Consider the following 19,364-nt stretch of genomic DNA (forward strand, 5'->3'; position numbering starts at 1 on the left):
AAAGAAAACCAGGGACTGACTGCTTACACTTGTTTGTGTTGCGCCGCCGTGGGCTGGGGGGCGGGGCTGGGGGCGGGGCGGGGCGGGGGAGACGGCGTTCGGTTTCACTTCACGCCGATTCCTCCCCATAATTGGGTGCGTCGCGTCGTCATTACACTCCGACACAGCAGGCGGCGCTCGTCGACGGACGCCGCGGGTAAAGATTTTCCAGATTTCGAGCCAGTTAGCATCGAGCTAACAACAACAGAAAATCCGGGATAAGTAGCGGCGTAATTAGACGGGAAGGTGAGTTTCGTTGAACGTACACGCCGACGTGGCCGTGTTCCGTTTAAAGCGGGCGGGGGGGAGGCGGCGGAATCGCACTGCCGACGCGGCCGTGTCGGTGTTTGTGAAACGGGCGCATTCCTGACCTTTTTTGTTTGGCTCAACTCGTTCAGGGGGCTAGGCTAGGCTAGGCTAGGCTAACTGTTAGCGCGAAGGATTCCCCTCATTACAGCCAGCGAGCTAATGTCAGTCTGTCATGGTTACCGTTTGACGTTAAGCTAGTGCCGCTTTCGCGAAGTGATTTACGCCTCCTCCTTCTTCTTCTTTTTTTTAAAAAACGCCAGCGGAATGGGGGATAATTCGAAGTATGGTGGGCTTTATTTTATTCAGGATTATTGTGATGACAGGGTACATGAGTTGGGATTGTGATGATCGCCGGCCCAAGGCGAGTGACATGCGGATGTAGTACATTTGTTGCATGAGCGTTATAGGTGCAGAAGCAGTTGCAGTATTGAGTCAGTCAGAAATAGTAATTGGTGTAGTGTTAGAAGTACTGTCAGTATTGTAGAAATAGTGGTCGTAATGGCGTTTCAGTCGTAAATGCTGCAGCAGTAGTATTGGTGTATTCAAGTAATAGTGGTGTTGCAGTGGTCAGTAGTGTTAGTGAAGTAGAAGCAAGAGTAAAGGCGTTGCAGTGTTAGTGTATTAGAAATAGCAGTAGTACTGTTAGTGTAATAGAAGTACTAGCAGTAATGGTGTTGCTGTCTGCAGTAGTAGTATTAATGTAGTAGAAATAGTTGTAATAGTGTCGCAGCAGTAGTTGGTGTAATAGAAATGGTAGTGATAGTAGTGTTGCCATAGTACTGTTAGTGTAGTGGAATTACTCATCGTAGCTAATATCACAGTAATAAGTGTGATAGACAGATCAAACTAGCTAGATTCATGTTGCTAGGCAGGTACAAGATCATTATTTCTATTTCAGCCAACAGTTACCAGTTTTAGCTATGCTTTTAATTATGTCAGTGGTCAGAAAGGTGGAGCTGTGTGTGTGTGTGTGTGTGTGTGTGTGTGTGAGAGAGAGAGAGAGAGAGAGAGAGAGAGAGAGAGAGAGAGAGAGAGAGAGAGAGAGAGAGAGAGAGAGAGAGAGAGAGGCTGGTCTGTAGATAATAGGACACTTTTTGGTACTTCTGGGTTTGGAATTCCAAAATGAACAGGCAGCAAGCAGGCTTTGTCTATTAGCCCCTTCAATGTGAAATGCTTTGGGTGTCTAGAAAAGTGCTATATTACTACTACTGCTGCTGCTGCTGCTGCTACTACTACTACTTTGGGCTGCTCCCGTTAGGGGTCACCACAGCGGATCATCCCTTTCCATCTCTTCCTGTCCTCTGTATCTTCCTCTGTCACACCAGCCACCTGCATGTCCTCTCTCACCACACCCATAAACCTCCTCTTTGGCCTTCCTCTTTTCCTCTCCCCTGGCAGCTCCGTATTCAGCGTCCTTCTCCCAATATACCCAGCATCTCTCCTCTACACATTTCCAAACCATCTCAATCTTGTCTCTCTTGCTTTGTCTCCAAACCGTCCAACCTGAGCTGTCCGTCCAATATACTTGTTCCTAATCCTGTCCTCCTTGCGCTGTATAAATGTAATTATTATTATTTTTATTATGTGGTTTGTATGTTGTTCACATGTATCTGAGTTTACAGGCAGGCAGACTCCATGTTATTCTCATGTATCTGATTCAACAGTCACACAATTACACCCTTTGAACTTCCTTATGATGCTTAGTTCTGCATTGCAGGAGTCCAGTTGTTGTACTGATGTTATTATTGGTTCATGTTCATGGAGAGTCATGTAAGTTTGAACATGCTGGGACGTAGTCTTTGTGCAGACATCAACAGGGCATTTGAAAGTGGAAAACATAAAGAACATTTGACATTATCTATTGAAATGTCAATAGAGCAAAGGTTATCAAAATATATTTCAACGTCTAGACAGTAAGAATTATGCGATGGTAGATATCTTTTCTGTGTGAAGTGGAAAATAAGAACAAACAATTACTACTACTATTAAAACTTTTGGCTGTTCCCGTTAGGGGTCGCCACAGCGGATCATCCGTTTCCATCTCTTCCTTTTCTCTGCATGTTCTTCTGTCATGCCAACCACCTGCATGTCCTCCCTTACCAAATCCATAAACCTCCTCTTTGGCCTGCCTTTTTTCCTCTTCCCTAGCAGCTCCATAGTCAGCATCCTTTTCCCAATATACCCAGCATCTCTCCTCCACACGTGTCCAAATCATCTCAGTCTCACCTCTCTGGATTTGTCTCCAAACCGTCCATCCTGAGTTGTCTCTCTAATATAATCATTCCTAGTCCTGTCCTTTTTTTGTCACTCCCAACGAAAATCTTAGCATCTTCAACTCTGCCTCTCTTTTCGTCAGTGCCACCGTCTCTAATCCGTACAACATAGCTGGTCTCACTACCATCTTGTAAACCTTCCCTTTAACTCTTGCTTGTGCTCTTCTGTTGCAAATCACTCCTGACACTCTTCTCCACCCTGCCCGCACTCTCTTCACCTCTCTTCTGCACTCCCTGTTACTTTGAACAGTTGACCCCAAGTACTTAAACTCATACACCTTCATCACCTCTACTCCTTGCATCCTCACCATTTCGCTGTCCTCCCTCTGATTCACGCAGATGTATCCCTTCTTGCTCCAGCTGACTTTCATTCCTCTTCTCTCCAGTGCATACCTCCACCTCTCCAGGCTCTCCTCAACCTGCTCCCTACTCTCACTACAAATCACAATGTCATCTGTGAACTTCATAGTCCACGGAGACTCTTGCCTGATCTCGTCCATCAACCTGTCCATCACCATTGTAAACAAGAAAGGGCTCAGAGCCGATCCTTGATGTATTCCCACCTCCACCTTGAACCCATCTGTCATTCCTACCGCACACTTCACCACTGTCACACGGCCCTCATACATATCCTGCACCACTCTTACAAACCTCTCTGCCACTCCCGACTTCCTCATACAATACCACACCTCCTCTATAGGCACACTGTCATATGCTTTCTCTGAATACACAAATGTAACGCCTTCTGACCTTCTCAATACTTCTCCATCAACATTCTTGAAGCAAACATCACATTTTTAGTGCTCTTTTGTGGCATGAAACCACACTGTTGTGCTGTACTTAGCCTCACGTTGGGAGAGCTTTTAGCCAATGTGCAGCACTGGATATAGAGCTGGGCAATACTGACAAAATCAAATAGGAAATTTTTGACTGAGTACCTCTATCTATATACCTATTTCTATGACTATATTTTGGAAATGATTATTGTTGCTTTCCTAAGGTAATTACATATGAGGCAGTTTTGAGAAATGATCATTAGTAATGTGGCTATGATGACAGAAGAAGATAAAAACGTTTATTGTTCATTTCACTCAGCTAAAATAATTAATACATTCAGAACATTGTATCATTTTACTGGAGTGTGAAGTAAAGTATCACTTTACTCCACAGTCCCTGTGGAGGTGTTCCGGGCACGACCGACTGGGAGGAGACCCCCGGGACAGACCCAGGACACGCTGGGGGAATTATATATCCCAGCTGGCCTGGGAACGCCTTGGGATACCCCAGGCGGAGCTGGTGGATGTGGCCGGGGAAAGTAACGTCTGGGCTGCCCTTCTCAGCCTGCTACCACCGTGACCCGGTCCCGGATAAGCGGCAGAAAATGATGATGATGATGATGTATCACTTTATTTTAATGCCGCCTTTAATGCCAGGGAATGATATCACAATACTACAATAACCAAAATCCCAGACGCTATATAGTCTCATCACAATGTCCTTATTATATGGATATATTGCTCAGTTTTAAATGGGCAGACAACCCCCTCTAACTCCTGGGACAAAACAGCCCCCAGCCCACCAATGAACATGTCTTGTCTGTAGATAAAGGGAAGAACAAGGTTAGGTGTGTCTAGGAATGGGTTCAGATTTGGGCGGCGTGGTGACGCAGTGGTTAGTGCACTTGCCTCACAGCAAGAAGGTCCTGGTTTCGAACCCCAGGGTTGTCCAACCTTGGGGTGCGGTTGGGTTTGGGTAATGGATGGATGAAATTGGTATTTTTGTATTTCAAATCTACACCATCAATTTCTCACCACAAATTTTCCTAGAAATGAATTTGGTAATACATTAACAGTCCTAGTATAAACATTATTGTGGCCCAGTGGTTAGTACTGTCACCTCACAGCAAAAAGGTCCTGGGTTCGAACCCCGGAGTTGTCCAACCTTGGGGGGTCATCCCAGGTCGTCCTCTGTGTGGCGTTTGCATGTTCTCCCCGTGTCTGCGGTGGGTTTTCTCCGGGTGCTCCAGTTTCCCCCACCATCAAAAAAAGACATGCATGTTGGGGTTAGTACACCTGTCTGTGCCCTTGGAGGCACGGCAAAATGAACTGGAGTTGGTCCCCTGGTGCTGCACGGCGGCTGCCCACCGCTCCTAGCTACACAGTTAGGATGGGTTGAATGCAGAGCGTAATTTCCCTACGGGATCAATAAAGTACATGAAAATTTTAAAAAAAAATCACTTGTTTTGACCCTCTCAAACACACTGGTCTGAGTGCTGGACCGGAGCTGGGGCACACTTTTGAAGAAGATTGGCTATGGGACTGGTGACTCAACAGCCCCAAGAACCACCTAACCTTTTTTGGTCTGGGGCTGCAGGCAGGCTGCGATAGACGCCATCCTATCTACCTGAGCGGTACCTCCCTCCAACTGCACACTTCTTTGGGTTAGACATAAGCCCCACCTGCCTCAAAGACTCAAGCACAGCTCCTGCCTGCAAGGGCTGGGCGATATGGACAAAATCAAATATCACGATATTTTTGACCGAATACTTCAATATCGATATTTTTGCAATATTATAGGGATGACTGTTCATGCTCTCACAAAGCATTTACACAATGAAGTTTTTGCTAAACACTCATTAGTAATGTGGATACAATGTCTAAACAGGTAGAGGCAAAAAGTATAGCATCTAGAACAGTCTAAAAAGTTCAGAAAATTGCATCTGGTCACTGTAATGCAGCCTTTAAAACCAGCAAAAGACAACATGTGTCATATCACATGTTAGGATATCCAACATCCCAGATGATATCTAGTCTTATGTTATGATATTGATATAATGTCGATATATTGCCCAGCCCTACCACCTGCTGCATGAGCTGGCCCCTGGTCTCAGTATGGATGATGGCATCATCCAGCTTAGAAGCAGAATGGGCACGTAGCGCCTGATCCATGAGGTGTTGAAATGTGGCTGGGGCCCCGAACGAAAGTCTTAAAAACTGGTACGAACTGCACAGAGTGGAGAGAGCCATTCTCCATAAACTTCAGAGACAAGGGAATCTGCCAGGTGGATGCCTCACCCACATCTAAAGCAGCGGTCCTCCACCACATGCTCTGGATGTGTGTGCAGGTTTCATTCAAACAACACTACATCGGCTTATTTCACTTGAGGAGTCCTCCCCTATCTTGTTGAATTTGTGTTGATAAGGGAAATCAGCTGTTGTAGTATGGAGTTGGAACGAGAACCCGCATACAAATGACCCATAGTGGTGCAGGAATAAGTGCCACTGATCTCAGAGAATGGTTTGTCTGTGATCATTAGAGCCGCTCCTGGCTATAACAGCACAGACAATGTGTGGGGAGTCCTGTTGCATAGCTACTCAACATCTGTACTGATCTGTGGGTACTTCGTCATTTAATATCCGCAAGCATCCTCACATGGCTTGACAGTGCCATCAACTCTTAACACCCAACCTACACCCCTCACCCTAACCAGGGTCCGTATCCTTCCTACCAGCACTAACCAGGGTCCATATTCGTCCTACCAGCACTAACCGGGGTCCATATCCGTCCTACCAGCACTAACCAGGGTCCATATCCTTCCTACCAGCACTAACCAGGGTCCATATCCTTCCTACCACCAGTAACCAGGGTCCATATCCTTCCTACCAGCAGTAACCAGGGTCCGTATCCTTCCTACCAGCACTAGTCAGGGTCCATATCCTTTGTACCAGCCCTAGTCAGGGCCCATATCCTTCCTACCAGCACTAACCAGGGTCCATATCCTTCCTACCAGCACTAACCAGGGTCTGTATCCTTCCTACCAACACTAACCAGGGTCCATATCCTTCCTACCACCAGTAACCAGGGTCCATATCCTTCCTACCAGCACTCGTCAGGGTCCATATTCTTTGTACCAGCCCTAGTCAGGGTCCATATCCTTCCTACCAGCACTAACCAGGGTCCATATCCTTCCTACCAGCACTAACCAGGGTCCGTATCCTTCCTACCAACACTAACCAGGGTCCATATCCTTCCTACCACCAGTAACCAGGGTCCATATCCTTCCTACCACCAGTAACCAGGGTCCATATCCTTCCTACCAGCCCTAGTCAGGGCCCATATGTCAACAAATCGCTTAAGGTTTTGCTGCGATGTTTTCCTTGCGTAAGTGTGTCTGTGTCTTTTGTCAATCTTGATCATTGGTGTAAAGAACATTAAATATTCTGCCAGCGTTATGATGGACGTCTTTTTGATCTGTTTTGCCTAGGGCGGACACCCGTTGTTCACCGAAGGAGACGGGAGTTAGGAGTGTTGACATTTAGAAGTGAAGCGTCCTCCTGATACCTCCTGTCACACACACACGCACACACACACGCATACAGTTGCTGCAACCCTGGCCATGTCAAGAGTCCCGAGCCCCCCTCCCCCAGCGGAAATGTCCAGCGGGCCTGTGGCAGAGAGCTGGTGCTACACACAGGTAGGCCATCCCAAGTGTCTGTCAGACAGTTATCACTTTGTGTCGGGAATCTATTCTGTAGTTCAGGGGGGGGATGATGCATCGGATGATGCATCCCATAATATCCTAGCCCCTGTCAAAATTCTACCAGCCTACTAGAATGAAATGAAAAGGACCTCTGCATGATGGTTGTTGATATTGGTATTTGCATTGTGTTACTTCAGTTCTGGGGTGTTGTGTTTGCAGGAATGTGTGTTAGTGTGGGCATTTAACAGAATGCCAAACAACCCAACAAAGCCATACACATGAGATTATCACTGACTTCAAGCCCATGGCTCTTAAACCAGAGACTCTTCCAACTTAATGTTCTCTCTTTGTTTGCCGGTTAACAGGCATTTTTGCAGTGGAAAATGCCACAAAGAAACGTGTTAGCACACTGTTTAGTTAAATAATTGATTAATTTAACAGGTAAATCGAATCTTAAGTGTTAAACATGAGCGGGTCTGAGGACAGAGGGCGGTTCACTCATAGTCAGTGCCGTTTACCGAATCTACCGGAAATTTATGGTGTGAACGAAGAGCCCTGTGTAACAGGAGCTGGGATTTAGGGCTTTACAAATAAATTTGATATTTTTTCTAATAGCAATATCAAATCACACCTTTTTCCTCCACAGTGTTGATGGAGGAGGCAAGCGTTTTCGGTCTTACTCTGTCTTAATGATAACAGATGGCGCAGAAATCCGTCTGGTAATCTCATTCTGTTTACAACAGTAATGGCTTGAATCTGATTAAATCAATCCAAAACGATGCCAAAACAGACGTAGTCTGAGTACTGAGTACTGCCGACTGCTGTGTGTAGATCAAATTACCGGGATACATGTAAATGAACCTGTTGTCATGAAGTCTGTCTGCTGTCTAAGATACGGGGGGATGTTTTCTGTTTGCTCGCCAGATTAAAGTAGTGAAGTTCTCCTACATGTGGACCATCAACAACTTCAGTTTTTGTCGTGAGGAGATGGGCGAGGTCATCAAGAGCTCCACCTTCTCTTCAGGAGCCAATGACAAACTCAAATGGTGGGTTTGTTCTTTTATCCCCCATGATCTGATTTCTGGTACTATACGTAAAACAGACCCTTTCTAAAGCTTGCTAGTTAGAGTGGAAAACTCCAGAAAATACCCTAGAGCAAGGCACTAAAAACACTTGCCACTTAACTTTGCTTGGGTTACGGGTTCAGTTTCCATTGGGTTAGGATAATGTCACATGATAGGTGTTTCCGATTGAAAATGTATTTGTCAGATAAAAAATGAAATGTGAATAGAATTTAATCACATGATCAGCTTTTTTTTTAATCTGAAGTGGTCCATCTTTGTGGTGGGTGTTGAAGTATGAACATATGATGCAGAAAACATAAAATTATATTTGGGGGCATCTGGGTGGTGTAGCGGTCTATTCCATTGCCTACCAACACGGGGTCGCCGGTTCGAATCTCTGTGTTACCTCTGGCTTGGTCAGACATCCCCACAGACACAATCAGTTATGTCTGCGGGTGGGAAGCTGGCTGTGGGTATGTGTCCTGGTCGCTGCAGTAGCACCTCCTCTGGTCGGTCAGGGCGCCTGTCCGGGGGTAGGGAGAACTGGGGGGGAATACCGTGATCCTCCCATGCGCTATGTCCCCCTGGCGAAACTCCTCACTGTCAAGTGAAAAGAAGCGGCTGGTGACTCCACATGTCGGAGGAGGCACGCGGTAGTCTGCAGCCCTCCCCGGCTCAGCAGAGGGGGTGGAACAGCGACTGGGATGGCTCGGAGAGTGGGGTAATTGGCCAAGTGCAATTGGGGAGAAAAAGGGGAGAAAAAAAGAAGAAGAAAGAAATGGTTTGGACATGTGTGGAGGAGAGATGCTGGGTTTGTGGATTAAACCATAATATAGGCTACACCATAAATTAGGGTTATCGCCTCCGCTACTGAGTTCCTGACCGACCTCTTCCTCAACCCAGGTGTTTGCGAGTGAACCCCAAAGGTCTGGATGAGGAGAGTAAAGACTACCTGTCTCTATACCTGCTGCTGGTCAGCTGTCCCAAGGCCGAGGTACGAGCCAAGTTCAAGTTCTCCATCCTCAACGCCAAGGGAGAGGAGACCAAAGCCATGGGTGAGTCTCTAGGCAATGTAGCATTAGTTTCGGTGCTGTGTCACCAAGGTAGTATTACCATGATCACTGTCAATAAAGTTAGCATCAGCTTTTCTCCTGTTTCACCAAGATGGCATTCGCTATAATGCCATACTGGTGGTTGTCCATGGATTCACCATTGTCAGTGAACTAGCATTAACTTGAATTCCCTGTTAAGAAACTGGCCATAGCTTCACCACAACTGTCAACAAACTAGCATTAGTTTTACTGCTAGTTTTGACTGACAAAAACAATGCTGGCACTAACCTACATAGCAAATTTAGATTTCGAGCTGAGTTACAAAATGTTTAACAAACACACATTTTTTGGGGGGGATTTTTCCTCCTTTTTCTCCCCCATTATTCTTGGCTAATTACCCCACTCTTCCGAGCCATCCCGGTCGCTGCTCCACCCACTCTGCCGAGCCGGGGAGGGCTGCAGACTACCACATGCCTCCTCCGATACATGTGGAGTCGCCAGCCGCTTCTTTTCACCTGACAGTTAGGAGTTTCGCCACGGGGACGTAGTACGTGGGAGGATCATGCTATTCCCCCCAGCCCCCCCCCCCCCGAACAGGTGCCCCTACCGACCAGAGGAGGTGCTAGTGCAGCGACCAGGACACATACCCACATGTGTCTGTAGGAATGCCTGACCAAGCCGGAGGTAACACAGCGATTCAAACCGCCAATCCCCATGTTGGTAGGCAATGGAATAAACCACCACGCCACCCGGATGCCTCAAACACACATTTCTAGAATGGATCTACGGGGTGTCTGGGTGGCGTGGTGGTCTATTCCGTTGCCTGCCAACACGGGGATCTCCAGTTCAAATTCCGGTGTTACCCCCAGCTTGGTCGGGCCTCCCTACAGACACAATTGGCTGTGTTTGTGGGTAGGAAGCTGGATATGGGTGTGTCCTGGTTGCTGCACTAGCACCTCCTCTGGACGGTCGGGGCGCCTGTTCGGGCGGGCACAGTGGGGGACACGCGCTTACGTACCCCTGAAACTCCTCACTGTCAGGTGAAAGAAAGCGGCTGGCAAATCCACATGTATTGGAGGAGGCGTGTGGTAGTCTGCAGCCCTCCTCGGATCAGCAGAAGGGGTGGAGCAGCGACCGGGACGGCTTGGAAGAGTGGGGTAATTGGCTGGATACAACTGGGGAGAAAAGGAGTGGGGGGGAATGGATCTACAGCAGTGTCTGTTTCTGATTATGTCAGAGTGCTCAGGTTGAGGTCAAGTGTTTGATGATGTTGTGACTGGTATTTTGTAACTTGTTCGCGATACAGCCACATCATGTTGTAAGTTTCTACTTTGATTGTGTCTCGAGTCTTAAACTTGTGCTGGCCTGTGTGTAGGTTTCTAAACGGTGTGTTCTCTGTGTTCGCTTGACCAGAGAGCCAGAGGGCCTATCGCTTTGTTCAGGGCAAAGACTGGGGTTTCAAGAAGTTCATTCGTCGAGACTTCCTGTTGGACGAGGCCAACGGTCTTCTACCCGACGACAAGCTCACGCTTTTCTGTGAGGTAAACCCTGCTCAAAGGGCATCCAAACTACTGATTGATGGGGGAGGATAGTTGGACATGTGACCAACACATAAATGGCATTCAACGCCACACTCATTCAGAAAGAGGTGATATGATTATCTCGTTTCAGATTTCTAATCCCCCTTTTTTTTTTTTAACACAAAAGATCAACAACAGTATTCTGCTGGTCACTAGGAGCTGTCCAGTGCAACCATAGTCTGCTACTGGGAGCTACTCAGTAAAATTGGGAGCCAAGTGTTTTGCACAAGATAACTAGTGTAACCTTGAGTCTGTTATCAGCTGCTTCTTATGTTAAATATGTATTGTCACCATACGGTGTGTACTTGTATTACCATTGTCCACTTGTTGGAGTGAGAATCCCACCGGTTGATGCCCTTAGAAGAATAATTAATTGATGGCACATAAGAGGAAAGAATGCTTTGATTAAGAATGAGTCTAACTGAAGTCCAGGGTTTACAAGTCTATAGCTGCTGGTGGTTATGAGATCACTTCCTGTGTGTGTGTGTGTGTGTGTGTGTGTGTGTGTGTGTGTGTGTGTGTGTGTGTGTGTGTGTGTCTCAGGTGAGTGTGGTCCAAGACTCCGTGAACATCTCAGGTCAGAACACCATGAACATGGTGAAGGTTCCAGACTGCAGGCTGGCAGATGAGCTGGGAGGATTGTGGGAAAATTCGCGCTTTACAGATTGTTCACTGTGTGTCGCCGGACAGGAATTCCAGGCCCACAAAGCCATCCTCGCAGGTACACATGCAAACGTTCTCTTAAACTCTAAACTGACCGTTCTCTCTCGCTCAACCTTCTCGTGATTTCTGTTCACCTTTTACTTTTTCTTTTAATTTTCTCCTTTTACTATTGTTGTTGGCTTTCAGCACGCTCCCCGGTGTTCAGCGCCATGTTTGAACATGAGATGGAGGAGAGTAAAAAGGTGAGACCAATGCTCCCCATCTATGTTTTGTCTGTTTCAGAGCCTCTGCACGTGAAATATGAAAATGACAGTTTGTCAAATAACTCCTGTAAGGTAAATAATAATGGTAAATGCTGGATGAATCGCTTTCTCTCCAAACTGAGAGCTGCAGAGAGGTCCACTGTTCTAGTTTAAGATCAGAGAGAGGATTTATCAGTGCAAACTAAAGTGGAAAAATATAATATCTTGGAAGCATTCTGTTGTGGGACGTTGAGACTGCTCTACTTTGATTCAATATTCTAGAAATGTTGGTAGTAGCTTTATCTCCTCAAGCACATATTTATGTTAAAAACAAATGATCTCGCTTTTTTCCCCATTACAAATTACAGCAGCCATTTTAATGAATAACGTCAAACAGAAGGAAGTGGTGTTGATCTCTCTTCCTTGTCTGTCCCGGTCAGAACCGTGTGGAGATAAACGATGTGGAGCCCGAAGTCTTCAAAGAAATGATGTGTTTCATCTACACAGACAAGGCTCCCAACCTGGACAAGATGGCCGACGACCTGCTAGCTGCAGCTGACAAGGTAAACGGAATATTTCAACACTCAAACTCAACTGCTCAAAGCACACACCTGACCGAGATGGGTTCGTGGACATTTTTGCCAATTTTTGCTTTATCAGACAGTATAGAGAAGAGACGGCAGGTACAGAGTGGAGCGACCGAGAGACATAGACTAACTGATTGATTCACACACACAAACACACACACACTCCCCCTCCAAATGGTTGTCCTTTTTGCGGGGCACTAGAAATAATTTTTCAGGGGCGTCCAGGTAGCGTAGCGTTGTATTCCATTGCCTTGGTCGGGCATCCCTACAGACAGAATTGGCCGTGTCTGCAGGTGGGAAGCCGGATGTAGGTGTGTCCTGGTTGCTGCACTAGCGCCTCCTCTGGTCAGTTGGGGCGCCTGTTTGGGGGGGGGGAACTGGGGGGAATAGCGTGATCCTCCCACACGCTACGTCCCCCTGGCGAAACTCCTCACTGTCAGGTGAAAAGAAGTGGCTGGTGACTCCACATGTATCGGAGGAGACATGCGGTAGTCTGCAGCCCTCCCCGGCTCAGCAGAGGGGGTGGAGCAGCGACCGGGACGGCTCGGAAGAGTGGCGTAATTGGGCTAGTACAATTACGGAGAAAAGAGGGGGGTGGGTGTTCCACAAAAAACAAAAAAACAAAAATAAGTCAATGCAATTTAAAAGAAGTGTGAATTGGAGTACCGTTATTTTCCCATGTTGATTGAAATGTTGGACTCAAATCTGTGATGTGAAGAATACCTATCCTCCAGCCTGTCACTTTGTCAAAAAAGGTGGAGATTATTTTGGGGTTTTTTTTTTTTTTTCAAGATATGACTTTATGTTGTTTTTTCCATCGTTCATATTTTGGTGACATATGCCATGTGTCATTTCTATCGAAGCGCTGCCCTCTATCATTTAGCAGTGCGGGTCATGACAACAAATTAAAGTACAGACCACGAGCAAATTCAAACTGAAGGGTAGTAAATACACAGCATGTAAATGGCGTATGTCAGTTTTCACACTCCTTACGTTGAATCAGTTTACTACGATGCTGCACCGTCATTGAACAATGCAGTAATGTCAGCTTTCAGAAACACAGGAGACGGGCCGTCTGAATCATTTTGGCTCACACAGTCCTCCGCAAAACCATACAGTGATCACAGCAAACTGATATCTGCTCTACTCAAGGTGTTGGAAAATGGCAATGTAAGGAATCTGCAAAACGCTGTGTGACCACTACCTTTCTATTTGAAATACTGGTTGTGTTGTCTGTTTGGATTAGTTGTTGCCATTCATATTTTCAACACTAGGGGGCAGCATTGAATTACCATTACGCAGCACCTTTATGTAAAAGGTTAGTTTTGGGTTGAAGTGTTCTCTCTGTTTAAGTAGAAGGTCAAGTCCAATCTCTGTCTCTGGTCTGGTGTGACAGTACGCTCTGGAGAGGCTGAAGGTTATGTGTGAAGACGCTCTGTGCAGCAGTCTGTCTGTGGAAAACGCTGCAGAGATTCTCATCCTGGCAGATCTGCACAGCGCAGACCAGCTCAAAACCCAAGCTGTGGACTTCATCAACTAGTTAGTACACACACACACACACACACACACACACACACACACACACACACACACACACACACACACACACAGAGCATAGACCAACTCAAAATCAAAACTGGATGTAACCAGTTAGCAAACACATACACACACACACACACACACACACACACACACACACACACACACACACACACACACACACACACACACACACACACACAGTTACGGTCACTTCTACATTCACACATACATGCACATCAAGTTTATTTGATTTCATAAGATCCCTTTCCTGGACTGTGTCAGTCTGCTTACTACTACTACTATTTTCGGTTGCTCCCATTAGGGGTCTCCACAGCAGATTATCTGTTTCCATTTCTTCCTGTCTTCTGCATCTTCCTCTGTCACGCCAGCCACCTGCATGTCCTCCCTCACATCCATAAACCTCCTCTTTTCCTCTTCCCTGGCCGCTCCATATTCAGCATCCTTCTCCCAATATACCCAGCATCTCTCCTCCACACATGTCCAAGCCATCTCAATCTTGCCTCTCTTACTTTGTTTCCAAACCGTCCAACCTGAGCTGTCCCTCTAATATACTCGTTCCTAATCCTGTCCTTCTTCATCACTCCCAATGAAAATCTTCACAACCTCAGCGCCGCCACCTCCAGCTCCGCCTCCTGTCTTTTCATCAGTGCCACTGTCTCTAAACCATACAACATAGCTGGTCTCACACCATCTTGTAAACCTTCCCTTTAATTCTTGCTGGTAACCTCTGTCACAAATCACTCCTGACACCACTGTTGCACTGCCCTCATACATATCCTGCATCAATCTTACATACTTCTCTGTCACACTCAACTTTCTCATACAATACCATACCTCCTCTCTTGGCACCCTGTCATATGAGAGTTGAATCAGTTCATCTGTTCATCAGTTAGCTTCTGTTACTCTCCTCTTAACCTAGCTTCTGTTACTCTCCTCTTACCATAGCTTCTGTTACTCTCTTAACCTAGCTTCTGTTACTCTCCTCTTAACCTAGCTTCTACTCCTCTCCTCTTAACCTAGCTTCTGTTACTCTCCTCTTACCATAGCTTCTATCTCTCTCCTCTTAACCTAGCTTCTACACCTCTCCTCTTAACCTAGCTTCTGGTACTCTCCTCTTAACCTAGCTTCTGGTACTCTCCTCTTAACCTAGCTTCTGTTACTCTCCTCTTAACCTAGCTTCTGTTACTCTCCTCTTAACCTAGCTTCTGTTACTCTCCTCTTAACCTAGCTTCTGTTACTCTCCTCTTAACCTAGTTTGTATTACTGTAGCTTCTATTACTCTCCTCTTAACCTAGCTTCTATTACTCTCCTCTTAACCTAGCTTCTGTTACTCTCCTTTTAACCTAGCTTCTGTTACTCTCCTCTTAACCTAGCTTCTACTCCTCTCCTCTTAACCTAGCTTCTGTTACTCCCCTCTTAACCTAGCTTCTACTCCTCTCCTCTTAACCTAGCTTCTGTTACTCTCCTCTTAACCAAGCTTCTAGCCTCTATTACTCTTTCCCACATCTGTCAGTCTGCTTGTGAAAGAAAGATGCCTCATTTTGAGTTTAAAAATTGCTTGATGTTAAACTTGTTTATCTTGTAAAGGAAAATTATGGAAAACTGAAACTTATCTAAACATGCTTCATTGAGTATGTCTGCATGTCAAATGATACCCCGATTTAGATGAGTAATTAGTTTCATGTAATATTTTGCTAAACATGAAATCTGTTACAGTCGGTAAATCTGCTCTTCCCAAACTTCTTCCTTTCACTGCCTGATCGAGGCACGAAATCATTTTATTTTTCCGTTCTTCACGAATTATTTCAGAACAACATGAGCGTCGCTATCTCAGAGTTAGCCATTGGCTAGCTTGTTTGCTGATACCTGTTTTTAACTGTTCTGGTCCACTGTATCTGGTGACTTTTTACAGACACAGTTTGAAAAAACACAAAAGAGACCTGACTAAGATGTTTACAAGCACAAGTAAGTCGGAGGACTGAGCAAAAATCTTGGTTTCATAATCACGTTAAGCTAACGCTGAATTCTGACGTTCACCTCACTTTAACATAACTTTCTCAAGTACGGGCAACAACTCTGTTCATAATCAGATTATTAGTCTGCATGTGCACATATTTCTCTAAAATTTCAAAACATTTTCAGGTTGTCAGGAAAAGGTTTTTTTTTTTTTTTATGACATGGAGATCCAGTTTTTCAAACTGTTTTAATCCCCACCCCGCCCCTCTCTCTCTCTTGCTCTCTCTCTCCGCAGTCATGCAGCGGAGGTAATGGAGACAGCTGGATGGAAGTCGATGGTTGGTTCTCACCCTCACCTGGTTGCTGAGGCATATCGCTCACTGGCCTCGGCCCAGTGCCCCTTCCTCGGCCCTCCACGCAAACGCCTCAAACAGTCCTAACACAAACACACAGCAGATCCTCACCCACACACACACACACACACACACACACGCACACACAGTGGATTCTTGCACATCAGGCTGAACAAATGCCTCAAACAGTCCCAACATATTCACGCATGCACGCTCACACACACACACACACACACACACACACACACACACATGCACGGACACTTACTCCCAGAGGTGTTACCTATTTACTGCCCCCCCCCACTTACTGTCTGTGTCTGTTTAAGATGGAGGAACTTCCTGTCTCCTCCTGTAGAGAGGGTAGCAACCAAACACTCCTCCCTGTGAGAGAGGAGGTGACCATACGCTCCTCCCTTTGAGAGAGGTGACGACCAGCGTCCTCCAAGGAAAAACCAGAATCATAAGAAAAAAACAAAAGAACCAGTCTACGTCCTGGTGTTTGGAAACATGGAGACTTTAGAGGAGGGTTGCTTCTGCTGTCCGGCGCTTTCTAGTGTTGCCTTCGCTGTTTACAGCAGAAACACTCAGTGGTCCAACCGACCAGCGACCACCTGCAGAAGAAATCATCTGTCGGCCACAAACGAGACAGCCCAGGGAAGCACAACCAAGGGCTAGTCAAACGAAGATTGGACGAAAAACGTCTGAAATATTTACTCTTAAGAGAGTAAACGTTGCACTAAGGTCACAGGCCGCCCCCTCGTCCCATGTCTACCAGCAGTGGAGCAGGAAAACCACAGGCAGGCACACGCTGAGGAAAACTTCACAGACTGATGACCCGGACCGGGAACCAGAACCCTTTAAACCGAATTGCGCTCAAGTGACTGAAAACAAAGAAAATGTCCTACCATTTTAAATTTCAGCTGTGTCAATTCATTTCCATGTGTGTGTGTTGATTCCTGAAGACAGTGCAGGAAGCGGGCAGGACAGAGCACGTTTCTTTGAGAATCGTGTTTTGTGGGCGGATCGGACTTTGGATCAGTACAGAGAATAAATTCTTCGGATATTGGACTAACCGACCCGGAGACAACAGGAAGAGGATGAAACATTACGTTCGTTTAAGAAATGACTTGAGGACTGAATCAGGCATAACGTCGATGTTACTTTATTTCACCTTCTGTTTCGTTTGCTCAGATCTACCCTCTATCCTCGTTATTTTTAATAGGAATTTGTGCAGACCGCAATGGTTTTGGCAACAAAACATTTTTGACAGCAAAACGAAAAAAGCAGATGCGGATGTTTTCTTTGACAAATGAAAATGAAATGAAAATGAACACGTTTTAATGTTCAGAATCGACAGAATGTAAAAACACAAGAACCGCATCAGAGCCCATCCGGACTTTTCCTTTAAACCTGCTGGAAAGCCACCCAGAACCCTTTTCTGTCGATTTTACTGGTAAACAGAAGTGACTCCTAGTCGTTGAAAATTTTGTTCCAAGAGGAATAAACCACAGCTATTTTTTAATGAACGCAATGCGAATTTTGTTTGGTGATGTGATAAATATTTCTGATTAGAAGTTGGTTCTGTAGTATTGGGTAGATAAATGCAGTTGTTCAAGGGGTTGGTGTTTTAGAGACGGATCAAGTGAGGCTGGGAACAGGAATTTACCACAGAGCTGCAACATCATGGTCAAAAGGAAAGCTTTTCTGTTAGGCTACAACACATTTATTGCTGACATTATATTTATTCCATTCCATTATCCAAGCCGCTTATCCCAGTCGGGGTCGTGGGGATGCTGGAGCCTATCCCAGCAGTCATTGGGTGGCAGGCGGGGAGACACCCTGGACAGGCCGCCAGACCATCACAGGGCCAGTATATTAATGAAGTTTAATAATGATAATAATTGTGCCTTTTAATTATAATTCAGTTTTGATGAACAGAATCTCAAAGCAGTTAGAAACTGACTGATTCTGTGATCTTTGAAGGTGGAGCTTCACTCTTAAAGTAGGGATTTTCTCACTCATTTTATATATTCGTTATAATACTTCATTGACCGGGCGGCACGGTGGCGCAGTGGTTAGCGTGGTCGCCTCACAGCAAGAACGTCCTGGGTTCGAGCCCTTGGGTAGCCCAACCTTGGGGGTCATCCCGGGTCGTTCTCTGTGTGGCGTTTGCATGTTCTCCCTGTGTCTGCGTGACTCAGCCTGACGGCCTGTCCAGGGTGTCTCCCCGCCTGCCACCCAATGACTGCTGGGATAGGCTCCAGCATCCCCACAACCCTGAGAGCAATGTAAGCGGTTCGGGTAATGGATGGATGGACTTTTGACCTTCAGAATAGAAATTCTCTTTTCTCTTTGGGGGGCAAAGGTTATAAGCAGCCACAAACAGCTTCTCCGGGGCTAGTAGGGATTTTGTGTCTTACCAAAGGGATGTTACGGCAGGGTGGATGTTTGCTTATGGTTTGTTTGTGTTTTTTAAACCTGGGCCCTAGCCTGATGTATTCCCACTCAAGCAGTGTCCAGTGAAGCAGCGTCGGAGAGTAGACTGACAGACTGATGCCGGCCGTCAGTTGGTGGACCATCCACAGATGTTTGGCACCTGCAAGATTCAAGGGACGGATGCCGAGGACATGTCTGCTCATAGACGGGGGTCTTTCTTCCACCGTAATGCCAAACCTGTTTGGATTTTACGTGCCGCCAGCATGCAAGTTGAGAATGTTCTGAGGAAGATTCATCCTCATCTATGGCGGTGTTATCAGAGCTAAAACCTCCACGGCTTTTGGGTCTAGTAGGACTTTTCTCAAAGACGGTTTGTGGGTTTGCATGGTGCTGCTCCACCCTCACACTGCCAATGCGACATAAAGGTGTCATATCTTATATTTCTGCTCTCCTGAAGCATAGTGACTTGTAAAAATAAGCAGGGGTTGCTAAGCGGTACTGATTGAGACTTCTTTTTTTTTAATAACCAAATTTTAATTCAACAATCCGCACATATGATAATACATTATTACAGATTCATATTTGTCTTTTAAGACAACATCGCCCCACTCCCCCCCCCATCAATCCACGCCCTGCTCATAAAAACAAGATAGCGATAAATAACATAGCTAAGTAACAATAATAGTAATCTAATAAATTCAATAAATACAGATAATAAAGTAATTGTACAACTAAAAAAGAGGAATGGACAACTGGTACAGGTAGTC

The 19,364-nt window shown here is 45.9% G+C and overlaps 1 protein-coding gene across 1 annotated transcript; it reads left to right on the forward strand.

Moving 5' to 3' along the window:
* Window positions 1-206: 206 nt before the first annotated feature.
* On the forward strand, window positions 207-17,666 carry spop (speckle type BTB/POZ protein). The gene is made up of 10 exons (XM_056297243.1): window positions 207-285; window positions 6,886-7,095; window positions 8,026-8,147; window positions 9,069-9,220; window positions 10,631-10,758; window positions 11,341-11,518; window positions 11,647-11,702; window positions 12,143-12,265; window positions 13,686-13,828; window positions 16,104-17,666. The coding sequence occupies exons 2-10, from the start codon at window positions 7,018-7,020 to the stop codon at window positions 16,246-16,248; spliced, it is 1,125 nt and encodes a 374-aa protein (XP_056153218.1). The 5' UTR covers window positions 207-285; window positions 6,886-7,017; the 3' UTR covers window positions 16,249-17,666.
* The last annotated feature ends 1,698 nt before the right edge of the window (window positions 17,667-19,364 follow it).

This window comes from Lampris incognitus, chromosome 17, assembly GCF_029633865.1.
Source record: "Lampris incognitus isolate fLamInc1 chromosome 17, fLamInc1.hap2, whole genome shotgun sequence".
Classification (NCBI taxonomy): Eukaryota; Metazoa; Chordata; class Actinopteri; order Lampriformes; family Lampridae; genus Lampris; species Lampris incognitus.

Excerpts from the sequence above, each read along its gene's own strand:
- spop (XM_056297243.1), top strand. The coding sequence starts at position 7,018 with ATGTCAAGAGTCCCGAGCCCCCCTCCCCCAGCGGAAATGTCCAGCGGG. Across the intron at positions 12,266-13,685 it reads TGCTAGCTGCAGCTGACAAG|TACGCTCTGGAGAGGCTGAA; the intron begins GTAAACGGAATA and ends CTGGTGTGACAG. Across the intron at positions 13,829-16,103 it reads GCTGTGGACTTCATCAACTA|TCATGCAGCGGAGGTAATGG; the intron begins GTTAGTACACAC and ends CTCTCTCCGCAG.